At 42.1% G+C, this 13,150-nt stretch overlaps 1 protein-coding gene across 1 annotated transcript in view; it reads right to left on the reverse strand.

Annotated features, from left to right (window-relative positions):
* Positions 1-290: 290 nt before the first annotated feature.
* Positions 291-13,150, reverse strand: part of GNG4 (G protein subunit gamma 4) — a 64,445-nt gene continuing 51,585 nt past the window's right edge. The window contains exon 4 of the mRNA XM_046654375.1: positions 291-571. Coding sequence (XP_046510331.1) covers positions 443-571 — 129 coding nt within the window. The 3' untranslated portion in view covers positions 291-442. The remainder of the gene's footprint in view (positions 572-13,150) is intronic.

A 13,150-nucleotide genomic window follows, 5' to 3' on the forward strand; every position in this document is an offset into this window, starting at 1 on the left:
GCATGGAGGTGAAAATTTACCCATATATTTCAGTTGGTCAAAATGCTCTAATTTGGTACTGAATTACTGTGAATGGGGGTTGTTGAGTACAGTTTTTCTTTTCAACAAATATCCACTGAAATGTATTAAGTTGATATATTTAAACTTGGGAATTGATGTTTAAAAAATTTAAACGCTTAAATCCATATTTATCTTTCCTTGGCACATTTGTTATTTGGCTACAAAAATGTCTATTTGCTTTGCCAATAAAGAAAATACTATGAAAACAAAAAGAAAAGTGAAATTGAATGCAATGAAGAAAACCAATGAGAAGACGAGACAGGCCCCAGCCATCCTGGTTGGGCAGGGATGGGTGTGGGCGGAGCTCCCTAAAGCTAAGAGCATGCACGGTCTCCACCAGGGGTTTTACTGACAGAGAAGGAGATATTTTCATAACCGACAGTCAGAGAATGGTGCAGAAGAACTTCTTCTCTCGGAATGGGTTTTCTGACGCAGGCACTGGGGTGACGAGGGGGTCTTCCCGCACGTGGGCTTCACAGTACGCCAGGAGGTCGGCAGCGGCCTGGGAGACCTGTGGGAGACACAGCACAGGCGCTGGGTTAAAGGTCAGTTCAGAGCGGGTCCGATGCACAGGTGTCCACGTGGAGAGTGGACAAGTCCAAGGATAGGCTGTGTTGTGTTCAAGGCCAACGACAAGGCCATTCCCAGCCTGGAGAGAGAGTGTGTGCAAACCCCAAGGAGACGGGTTTGGAAATACGTCTCTGAGGAAAGACATGTTGCCCCAGGATGGCAGACCACCATCTAGAGAGGAATGAGAAGCAGCATAAGGTCCAGACATCCTTGCTTTACTCTCAGTTGAGTGATGAGTAGATGCTCCAGGCCAGTCGCCTCACAATTACTCTGCTAAATCATTTCTAGATGAATAAAGCAGAATGCTGGCCCTGACCAAGCCAGTGTGATTGTACTTATTATTATTGCTTGTTTTATTGCAATACACTCTCATGAACAACATAGAGACACACTTTATCCTCCTCAATAGAACACATATTATGGGGCCGGCCTGGTGATGTAGTGGTTAAGTTTGTGCCCTCTGCTTTGGTGGCCTGGGGTTCATGGGTTTGGATCCCGGGCATGGACCTACACACTGCTCATTAAACTACGCTGTGATGGCATCCCACATACAACATAGAGGGAGATTGGCATAGATGTTAGCTCAGGGACAATCTTCCTTAAGGAAAAAGAGGAAGATCGGCAACAGTTGTGAGCTCAGGGCCACTCCTCCTCACCAAAAAAAAAAAAAAAAAAGAGAGAGAGAGAGAGAGAACACATATTATAAGCATATCGTATTTTAGTTTAGGTATTATAAACACATATGTTTTAACTCAGAATGGTCACTCCCCTGTAGAGAGTGTTGCTCCTGACCAGAAAGCACTTTCTCCACCATTTTCCTTCCAGGCTTCTCTGAAGCCTGCTAACACATGGCAGTTGTGCCTCCAATGCTCCCCCTAGCTCAGGAGCAGGAATTCCAGAGGAAGAGCTGGTGGGAGAGGCGGAGGGCTGAGAAGCATTTGCTAAGAGGAAGATGAAGTTAGCTCATTTCACTTGTGGTCTGTGTCACGTGCTCGGCAGAGGAATGGCCTGAGCAGTTACCTCATCCTGCCAATTAGGCTGTTCTGCCTGCAAGAACTTATTAGAGGCCACAGGCAGGCATAAGTATATCCTTTTAGTACCTTCAATGTCTAAATTTTCTCTAGAATGACAAAAACACTTCACAAATGAACAAAAAAATGTTTTAAGGCCTCCAGTGCATACAAGCCACACACATTCCCACCAGGTTTTTAAAATCAGCCCATTTTCCAGAAATTCTTCTTCTGATTTCCAGACCAGACTCACCCAATTTAGCAGGCGGATGGAATTCTACAAATAATTCCAGTTGAGACATATAAGGCATTTTCCCCTCAAAGAAAACAACTAGGAGTTGAGCAGATGAGTCAACCTACACCCTGAGAAAGTCCACATTTTTGGCAGTGTGGAGTGGAGAACGGGGTATCAACGAGCAGCAGGCTTCAGTTCCATTCCACCCCTAAGCTGGCTGTGCGACCTTCGGCAAGCGCGTCAACCTCTTGGACTTCAGTTCCCTCATTGTAAAGTTCAGGAGTTAGATATCTCTTAAGTTCCTTTTACTCTAAATGGTCTATAATTCCGCCTCCGACAGCACCGTGGCCAGTATTTTAGACCCAGAAGAAGTGTCTGTTGGCTTGGATGGGAGCGTTTGAAGTTTGCAGGGATTTACAGGCCAGCGATACAGGAATTGCTCAGGTCAGGCAGAGGCTGCACATACAGGCCCCGGGGAGGGGCAGTCCTGCAGGGACCCTGGGAAGCAATCACAAGGGACTGTAGCGCAGGATCAGGAAGCTACTCTGAGGCCCACAAAGCTGCGATGGAGACACAAGCGAGGCAGAATCACACAGTGAGGCGGCAGCACCTGGGTGTGGAGCCCTGCCCGCAGCAGGCTTGCTGCACCTTCCGAAGCAAAGCCCAGCGCTCTCCCCGACTGCCCTGGCCATGACCTCCGTCCTCGCCACTCCAGAGAGGCACGCGGTCTCCTCCAAGGCCACCATGTTAGCGTGACTGTTGAACTTGTCTAGCGGCTCCTCTGCCAACCACTGCGAGCTGGTGTTTGCTGCCCCGGCCAGCACACAAAAGGGTGGCCGTGCTGGAACAACCCCCTTCCTCCTCTAAGAGCCACCTGTCCTCCCAGCTCCGCTGGGTCTCAGTCCCTGGCTCCAGTGAGCTCTTCCAGATGGTTCCCTCAAAAAGGTCTTGTCTGACCATCATCCCGCTCTAGTTTTCATTTTCCCCATCTATTTCTATTTTTGGACATACTTTCGTTAGGTCTGAATTCTCTATAAACCTCGTTATCTCACATCAGAAGTATTTACTGAATCTCTCTCTTTCAGCTAATTGAGAGGATATAGGGGAAAGAATAAGGCAAGATTTTTGCCCTCTAGAAGATTGAATTGAGAAGACTCAGAAATTATAAAGTTACTAGGATAATCAGTATGTGCTAAAACACCACAAAATAGTTGCACACCACGGAGGGACCATGGAGAAGGGCAAGGAGACGGGGGAGTCTGACAACCCCATCCAGTTCCACACGATGGCAGTTACCTTGGTAAGAGCCTTTATCCAGAGGTGGTCCCCAGCCTTCTGAGCCCAGAAGCACAATTTTCTGGCATGCTAAGAATGGACATCTCTTGTGGCAGATCTAAATTAAACAAGTTCAAGAGACGGCTATATAAAACCACAATAAAGATAATAGCTAACATTTACTGAGTGCTTAGTATGTGCCAGGCACTGTGCCAAATGGATCGTCACGTGTATTACCACATTTAAGTCTTCTGAGTACTAGACTTAAAGCCACTTTACAGATGAGGAAACTGAGGCACGAAAGTTAAGAAAATTGCTCAAGGTCACATGCTAGTAAGAGAGAAGACCAGAATTTGAAGGTAAGCAGTCTGGTCACAGAATCTATATGCTACAACAGGCTCCTGATTAATTGATAATGAAAACTGTAATTGTCAAGTGGACTGGAATGTTCTCATCTGCCAGGCCAGCACTCTCTCTTCTTGTAGACCAGCTACTTGGGAGCTCACATGGCCAGAAGGAGAAGGGTCTGGCCCCTAAAGTCTCTTAGGTTATTTAATTTAATCTAGGGACAGCCTTGCGGGCAAGAAAACCCTTACAGCTAAGTCTCCTCATCTGGGACTTGCTTCCTCTCCCCCGATGCTGGGAAGTGCTTGGACAGACTCTACTAGTGTCACCTCCAAGACTCTCTTCCCTCTAGGCTGGGACCTACACACTGTTAAAAGTAATTAAGCCAGGAGGCCATTAGGCTGAGGTGGCTCTAAGTCTTGGTAGACTCAGTAAACTAACGTAAACCTAAGCCAGAGTCAATGCACTGGAACCGGAGAAAGAGAAACTGAAGCACAACCGATCGCCGACAGCCAGCTAGGCTTTCCCAAACAAGGCAACGCTTAAGCCATAACCAATCAAATAATTTCTTTGCTATGCTTCAGCATCTTCTCTATAAAAGCCTGCCCTTGCACCCGTCAGTGGAGTACTCCTAACCACTTTTGGTTTGGCACTGCCCGATTTGAATCGATGTATGCTCAAATGAACTCTTGAAAAATTTTAACATGTCTCAGCTGGTCTGAAGTTGGCTTGCTAAATTATAATTACAGCTTCCTTCCCCTTGATCAGTTTGCTTGTTCACATGCTTGTCCACGTCCATGGCAAGCATATTCGATTAGTTTCATTTCCTGAGGGCAACCGCAAGAGGGCGCTTCACTGGGGGCTGCTGCATCGTCAACCAGTTCATCAGGCCAAGGTACCGGAGGAGGGGACTCAAACAATGTCGCTTTCGGGGGCGGCCCAGTGAAGGAATGATGGGGCCGGGCCACATCCCCGTCTCACATCAGTGTATCTGCCCCCTCGCAGCCCTGCGTCTACGACATTCTAACAACTATGCTGTTAATGTCTGGTCTTGATGGTTCTATGCAGGTCTAATCTAGGGATTTTTCTATCACCTCCAGAGGTGATACTTCACTTGATGCCACAACTTTTCTTTCAAGAAAACAAGCTATTCTTAGATTGCCTCCTTTTGTTGTTGCTTTAAGATCACAGATGCATTTGCTTAGTTACAACTACACTCCTGGATTGCGGAGTCCTGTCCGTGCACCTGTACAACGGGAATGAAATCATAAGGAAGCTGGTGTTAGCGCCAAGAAATAAGCGCCCAGTTTAAGACCAAATGTGTGGATCTGGGATGGTTCCATGCAATGTTAATTTCCTAGATGCACTCAGATTACTGAACCAATACTGTAAAGGATGGTCTCAGAGAGTGCAGATCAGCTGACAACAAAGGAATCAGGGGGCTTTTCCACCTTAGCCGTCAGCCCCCTTATTTCACGTGGTGTCCAATGTCCCCTTACTCGTCTGTAACCAAAGTCTCTTGGATAACCCTTGAAGTTTGTTGTAATAGGATCTGAAAAGATAAATATGTAAATAAATGAACATCTTAATGAGCCTTACACATGACACGTGACAACCTGACACACAGCTTAGTATCCAGGCGCTGATTAACCTAAACCGGCTCCTTAGATTAAGTGGGAGGGTTTTCTTAATTAGCCCTAGATTGATTTTTATGGTTGAAAGTTTCCTTCAGTGCATATATTATGGGTTGCAGACATTGCCAAATCTCATAAAACATCTGCCATCTTTGAAACATAAAATAGACTATTTGCTTTCAAAGAGAAATTTTTATTCTGGTTGGAAATGTAAAACTCCCTTACTGTTTATGCTTTCTCGTCAAGCCTAAAGTCTGCTTTATCTTGAGTCCTGTGTTATGAAATGCCCACAGCGTCTCTGCCTCCTCTCTTTAGTATTGAACTGTTAAGAGTTACAAGACAACAGATGTTAAAAAGAATCGGCAGTCTGGGAACAAGTGTGGAATTTTACCATTACATTTCAGAGTAAAAGAGGTGATTACAACAGCCCAAGTTAGCACATAATCCCGTTAGTTGCACTATAATTACAAGCTTCAATGATGGGAGAAAATGTTGCAATTACTATAGTCACATTCCACGACAAGATAGATGACATAATTACTATTCTGGCTGTGACACCCACTGCATTTATCCTTTGCATCTAAAGTAAAGCGACTCACATCTATTTCTCAGCAATCCTGGTCTACTTAACAATACTACTTGGAATCAGTTACAAGCATCTTTGATGGCTTGCATACTCCTCCCTCCACCCCAAGAAAACAAAGCAGGATTATTGTCGAGAGCACAGCCAGGTTGCAGCCCACGTGGTGCAACGGTTTCTTCACAAGGTCAAACTTGGTGCACACTCCAATAGAAGAAATTCTATGCCAGTTATTGCTAGAGGAACCCTCAGGACAGTACAGTCTATGTCTCATCTCTAAATTCTAAGCAAACACTGCAGGGCACATCCTTGTGAATTTGCTTTTCTTTCTTCTAACATTGGGAAGTATTTGAGATCAACACACCAGTTCCTAAGAACAATCTCTAGATAATTCCATATTATGATACTATGAACTGAATGTTTGTGTGCCCCTCAAATTCCTATGTTGAAGCCTAAATCTCCAGTGTAACGATGTTTGGAGGTAGGGACTTTGGGAAGTAATTAGGTCATGAGGGTGGAACCCTCATGAATAGGATTAGTGCATTTATAAGAAGAGACACGAGAGACATGATCTTTCCTCTCTCCACGTGAGGTCACAGCAAGAAAGCGGCCATCTGTAAACCAGGAAGAGAGCCTCGGCAGCACCTGACCATACTGGCATCCTATGCTTGGACTTCCCAGCCTCCAGAACTGTGAGAAACGAGTCTCTATTGTTTAAGCCTCTCAGTCTATGCTATTCTGTTACAGCAGCAAAACTAAGACACGTGGCTGTGAGTGGATCCCAGTAACTACTTTGTATTGATCCAGATCAATATAGGCAATTCTCAATTGTTGGTAAACGACCTGTATGGGGAGAGGCTTCTGCCCACCTGGTGGGTCCTAGGCCACAGATAACATCCACTTGGGAATGGGTATGGTTATACTTGGAGGAAACCAGAGGGAGTGGGAGATATATGCAAATAAATGAGTAATATAACAGAGAGTCCCTCTCTGAATTCTAAAGTCAAATGTCCATTATAGTGGATTAGCTGCTGTTTACTATCATCAACATAAAGTTGTTTTTTTTTTCCACATCAAAAGTTGATTGCACATTGAGAGGTGAGTCTATGATGTTCGAAAGAGAGTTTTGACATCTCCGAGTTAACCTAAGTAAGAGCTGTTATTACACGGCTGTCATCCCTGAAGAGCAAGGCCCTCACTTAGCTTATTTAGAATGATGAACCCAGATCCACGCTGGACCTTGACTTCACCAAACACTTTCAATATGTTGGCACATGTCCTGTATGGCTCTGACCACCTCTCAGTTGTGACATATCCCAAGTTTCCACAAAGGAAGCCCTAATTCAATCATTTGGCAAGTTCGCCAAAAAAGTAATTTATTTGCTGATAGAAACTAGTGAGTCACTCAAGAGGTTTCTGGGACTTAGAGCTGAAAAATGAACAGAATGAGTAGGTTCTAGCTCAAGAGGGATTCTAGGAAGCCAGTGGCATCTCTTAGGACGCACAGGGTTGTGAGTGAAGAAACAATGTTCCTGACCGGCTACACTCAGCACTAATGAGCTGTGTCAAATTGGGCAAGATAAACACTCCGGCACTCAGTTTCCACTCCTGTAAATGGGAATGGCAATACCTGCTGGTTTATGGCTAAACGACAGAATGGATGCTGTTACATATACCGCATGTTATGATTTCATTATAGTCACGCACCATATGACGTTTCAGTCAATGATGGACCACATATCCAACAGTGGACTCATAAGGTTAGTACCATGTGGCCCAGGTGTGCAGTAGGCTGTACCATCTAGGTTTGCATAAGTACACTCTACGATGTTCACACAGTGATGAAACTGCCTAACGACATCTTTCTCAGAATATATCCCTGTCGTTAGTGACGCACGACTGTATTTGGCTACTTTCTGGTAGGGCAGAAAGGGTATTTGAGAAATAGACATGAAGACACTTCTCGGAAATCGTCAGGGCAATTTGACGTCCGGGCCCCTAAACAAAACGTCCCCTTGAAGTGGAGGAGCCCTTTCCTCTCAAATGCACCTCTCATCTTCCTGTCCTACTGCTCACATTCTCCTCTTCGATTTAATGCAGAGATTTTTCTCCTTTTCTCTGGTACCTGTTCTAGAATTGCTCATTCTTCTTTAAATTTATCTCTACATTTGATTGCAGAAAGTTGTCACCTCAATGGTTTAATTTCTAAAGTTCTGGGCGAGAGCTCTGAAGGTTCCTGGGAGAGGATGAGGAAATGAAGAAAAGGGTTAAAGCCGACCTGCTAAACCAGCAGAAGGTGGAGTGAGGACAAGGAGGACGGAGTTCCGACGGGCACATATCAAACGGCCCATCTACAGGCACTGCCGCTGGGCTTCTGCCGGGGCACAGGACACACTGCAAATTGATTTTCTTTTAGAATTCTCATTCCTTCAACCTTAACATCCTTTAGCATCTTAATTAAAACCCTTCCCTGGATTTCACCATCGCTTTTAGTCACCTGACAGTGACTATCAGAACATGACGACCTCCCGCTTTTGCTCTTTTTCAATTTTCCACAGGGAAGACCACGCTATTTGAGGCTCACTCGTCTTCTGTTTTAACGACGACTGGCTTTGGCTTTGGCTTCAGAATTTTCTGGTTTAGCTTCATAAATTTAACAGTATGTGTTTTATTTTCTGAAAAAATAAAACCATAAAAACACAATGTGTTCTTTCTAAAGAATTCACAAACTGGCAGCACTAGCCCAACTCTCAGGAAGTGCCAGAAAAAAATAAGGGTGAGACATGTTAAAGACAAATCTGTTGGAAAAAATACAAGGAAAAAACCCTGGTTCAAATACAAACGCGAAGCGAGAGTCAAAAGTCGATGCCCAGAGGACTGTCCCGGCCGACTTCTGGACACCTGCCATTTGGGCCACTGAACAGCCCTGGAGTATCCACGCTGATGGCTGTGCAGATCATCTCAACCTAATTTACACATAAGTTTGGAATATAATTTATGATTTTTATGCAGTGTGTTTACATAAAAATATGGTCTTATTTTGCGTTTGGCTATTAGTACCTAAGGGAATAGGGAAGAAGACACAGATCTATACAGAATGAATAGTGGACATGCGGATAATAAAATTTGTTTAATTTAATTGACAGTAGTGAAAAACAAACTCCTGGGTTTGACACACAAGTTGCTTCAGTTGATGGTGTGCTGGTGAGCTCCAACGTGGAAAGAGCAGAAAGAGTTGCTTTTTCTGCTTATTGCACGATGTGGTCACCTCCCATGGCACCCTCCTCCCTCTTCAAACATTGCTGTACTATACAAATGATAAGAAGTTCAGAGGAGGCGGGAGTAACCGGGTCCTCGGTGAGTGGGAGGGGGGAGGTGGTACGTCTGTGGGGGAGGTGGTTCCCAGGAAGAACTTTATTTTTGAAGGAGCTTTATTGTCTTTACAACAATAATCCTTTTTTTGTTTGTAAAATTACCCCAAAAAGTACAAAGATGGAAGCAGAAATCAACTGAAACCCTGCCATTTGGAGATAATATTTTGGTGAACATCTTTTCAGACACCTCACTATCCATCTTTGTGCAATTTTACATGCTGTTCTGGAACATGCTTTTTTCAGTTAGTACACGCAGGTGTACATCATTGTTTTTAATGATAATAGATTATAGCATTGTCTGTATAAAACTTACTAAACCAATCTCTATTGATGGACAGTCAAAAAATATAATTTTTTGATATTATAATAGTGCTCTGCTGAAATTCTCACTGTCCTTCATTATTTGAGATTGTCTCCATTGGGTAAATTCCTAGAAGTGTGAATGCTGGGTCAAAGTGTATGCACAGTAAACATTTTGATACATATTTCAAACTGCCATTTGGGAAGATTATATCAGTTTCCACTCCAACCCTCAAAATGGCTCACTTCATTTCACAGTTGGACGGACGACCCTGGATTTCAGAAAAGATTGAGAACATCAATAGTCTGGATCTCAGTTTTTTTAAAGTGGATCTCAGCATTGTACTACTTATGAAGGTAAATGTCTTTTCATATATTTGACCATTTACATTTCTTCTTTTTAAATTACTTATTCATGTTGTTTGTGCAATTGAAAAAAAACAGGGGTTCTTTTTTTTCTCACGGATTTCTCAGAAAAATTAACCCTTTGTTATTCAGGTAGCAAATGTTTTCCTTACTTTGTTGATTGGGAGATTTTTACCATAAAGAATTTTTTTAAATGTAGTCAAAACTTTTACTATATAAACCGTGGATTTTGTGATAAGTTTGGTCTCCCCAAGCTCATATTATAAAAACATTTGCTCATATTTTCCTAGTACTTTTATGGCTTTATTTGTTATATTTAAATCTTTGATCAAAGTTATAGCCTGAATTGTGTCCCCCAAATCTCGTAAGTTGAAGCCATAATGCCCCACGTGACTGTAGTTGGAGACAGGGCCTTTGGGGAGGTTAGTAAGACTACATGAAGTCATGAGGGTGGGGCCCAAATCCAACAGTACTGGTGTGTTTATAAGAAGAGGAAGAGACACCAGAAAGCTCTCTCTTTGCATGACCACAGAGGAAAGGCCATGTGAGGACACAATGAGAAAGCAGCTGTTTGCAACTGAAGGAGAGACGCCTCATCAGACATCAGCTCTGCTGGTCCCTGGATCTTGGACTTCTAGGGTCTACAAATGTGAGAAAATAAATTTTTCCTGTTTAAGCCAGTCTGTGGTATTCTGTTACAGCAGCCCAAGCAGACATATACAATCCATCTGAAATTTATCTGGATAAAATTAGTGATGTATACAGCTGTATTTATTCTCAAAGTGCTAGCAATTTCCAGCAACATTTATTAATTATCTGTCCCCCACTGATTTGAGATGCCACCTGGATCACATTCCAAATTTCCAATATACTTGGCTCTAGTTAGGGACTTCCTGTCCTGTTCCACTGATACATCTATTCCTAAAGGGATATCATAAATCTTTAAGTATTATGATTTTATAATTTTTCTTTTTTAGGAAGATTAGCCCTGAGCTAACATCTGCTGCCAATCCTCCTCTTTTTTTTGCTGAGCAAGACTGGCCCTGAACTAACATCCGTGCCCATCTTCCCCTACTTTATATGTGGGATGCCTGCCACAGCATGGCTTGCCAAGTGGTGCCATGTCCGCACCCGGGATCCGAACTGGCGAACCCCAGGCCGCCAAAGCAGAACGTGGGAACTTAACTGCTGCACCACCAGGCCGGCCCCTATAATAACTTTTAATACCTGGTAGAAAAATTCTACCTATCTTCTTCTTTGAACATACATACTTTAAAAAAACAAAAACAAAAACAAAACTTTCTGGATTCTCTCACACATTTATTTATTTAATTGAAATTTAGAATAATTTTAATTTCACTTTCTCCAAAAACAAATAAAATTTTGATTAGATTTGTAGTGAATTTATACATTAGAGAGAATAAACATTTTTACAATATTGACTCTGCCTATTCAAGAACAAAGTATCACTTTCCTTTATTCAAGTCATCTTTTACATCCTTTTGGGCTTTGAGTGTTTTATAAAAAAATATATGTCTTACACACTTACATTTGGCTTTCGCAAAATCAATTTCATTGTTTAAGAGAGAGTTTTTTTTTTTAATAACATCTCTTTTTTTTTAAAGATTTTATTTTTTTCCTTTTTCTCCCCAAAGCCCGCCGGTACATAGTTGTATATTCTTAGTTGTGGGTCCTTCTGGTTGTGGCATGTGGGACGCCGCCTCAGCGTGGCTCGATGAGTGGTGCCATGTCCGCACCCAGCATTCGAACCAACGAAACACTGGGCCGCCTGCAGCGGAGCGCTCGAACTTAACCACTTGGCCATGGGGCCGGCCCCCCAAGAGAGAGTTTTAAAAGGTTACCGAGGCTGACATTTACTCCCTACCATTGCCACCATTAATTTTGTTGCATTATGGTCAAAGAAAGTGGTAAGACCCACATCTACTTCTTAGAATGTATTTAAGTGTTTATATGAGTGGTGCTTATAGAAAAGTGTTCCTGGTATTTTCTGGATAAAGATATCTATCTACTATCTATCTATCTATCTCAGACCAACCTTATTAATTTTACTATTAATATATGCATACTTCTTTTTTCTCTAGTTGATCCACCAAGGACTAGGAAAGACATACTAGACTCTTACAAAACTTATCCATCTTTCCTGATATTTCCTCATATTTTGCTTTGTATATTTTTTATATAATTGGATCACATGGTAAGGCTATGTTTAGCTTTTTAAGAAACTGCCTTCCAAAGTGGCTGTACCATTTTGCATTCCCACAAGCAATGAATGAGAGACCTATTGCCTCATGTCCTCACCAGCATTTGATATTGTCAGGTTTTTGGATTTTAGTCATTTTATCAGGTGTGTAGTGGTATCTCATTGTTATTTCAATTTGTAATTCTCTAGTGACATATGATATGAAGCATCTTTTCATACACTTTCTTTGCCATCTCTTTGGTGAGGTGTCTGTTCAGATCTTTTGCCTATTTTTTAACAAGGTTGTTTTTTCTCATTGTTGAATTTTAAGCATTGTTTGTATATTCTGAGTAACAGTTCTTTATCAGATATGTGTTTTGCAAAGATTTTCTCCCAATCTGTGGCTTGTCTCTTCATCCCCTTAACAGTGTCTTTCTCAGAGAAGTTTTTAATTTGAATAAAGTCCAGCTCATCAATTTTTTCTTTCATGGATTGTGCTTTTGGTGTTACAACTAAAAACTCACTGCCAAAGCCAAGGTCACATAGATTTTCTCCTGTGTTATTGTCTAGATGTTTTATAGTTTTGCCTTTTACATTTAGGTTTATGATTCATTTTGAGTTAAATTTTATGAAAGGTGTAAGGTCTGTGTTCAGATTCACTGTTTTACATGTGGATGGCTAGTTATTCCAACACTATTTGTTGAAAAGACTATCCTTTCTCCATTGTGTTGCCTTTGCTCCTTTATCAAAGATTAGTTAACTATACTTATGTGGGTCTATTTCTGGGCTCTCCGTTCTGTTCCATTGATCTATTTGTCATTCTTTTGCCTATACCACACTGTCTTGATTACTGTAACTTTATAGTAAGTCTTGAAGTCAGGTGGTGTCAGTCTCCCAACTTTGTCTTCTCCTTCAATAATGTGTTGGCTATTCTGTATTTTTTGCCTCTCTATATGAACTTTAGAATCAGATTGTCAATATCAACAAGATAGCTTGCTGTGATTTTGATTGGGATTGTGTTGAATGTATAGATCAAGTTGGGAGGAACTGACATCTTAACAATTCCTATCCATGAACATGGAATATCTCTTCGTTTATTTAGATCTTTGATTTCTTTCATGGATTTTGTAGGTTTTCTCATATAGATCTTTTCTATATAGTAGATATCTGGTATATTTTTGCTTATCCTTTTACTTTCAGC

Source organism: Equus quagga, chromosome 2 (genome assembly GCF_021613505.1).
Source record: "Equus quagga isolate Etosha38 chromosome 2, UCLA_HA_Equagga_1.0, whole genome shotgun sequence".
In the NCBI taxonomy this organism is placed as follows: Eukaryota; Metazoa; Chordata; class Mammalia; order Perissodactyla; family Equidae; genus Equus; species Equus quagga.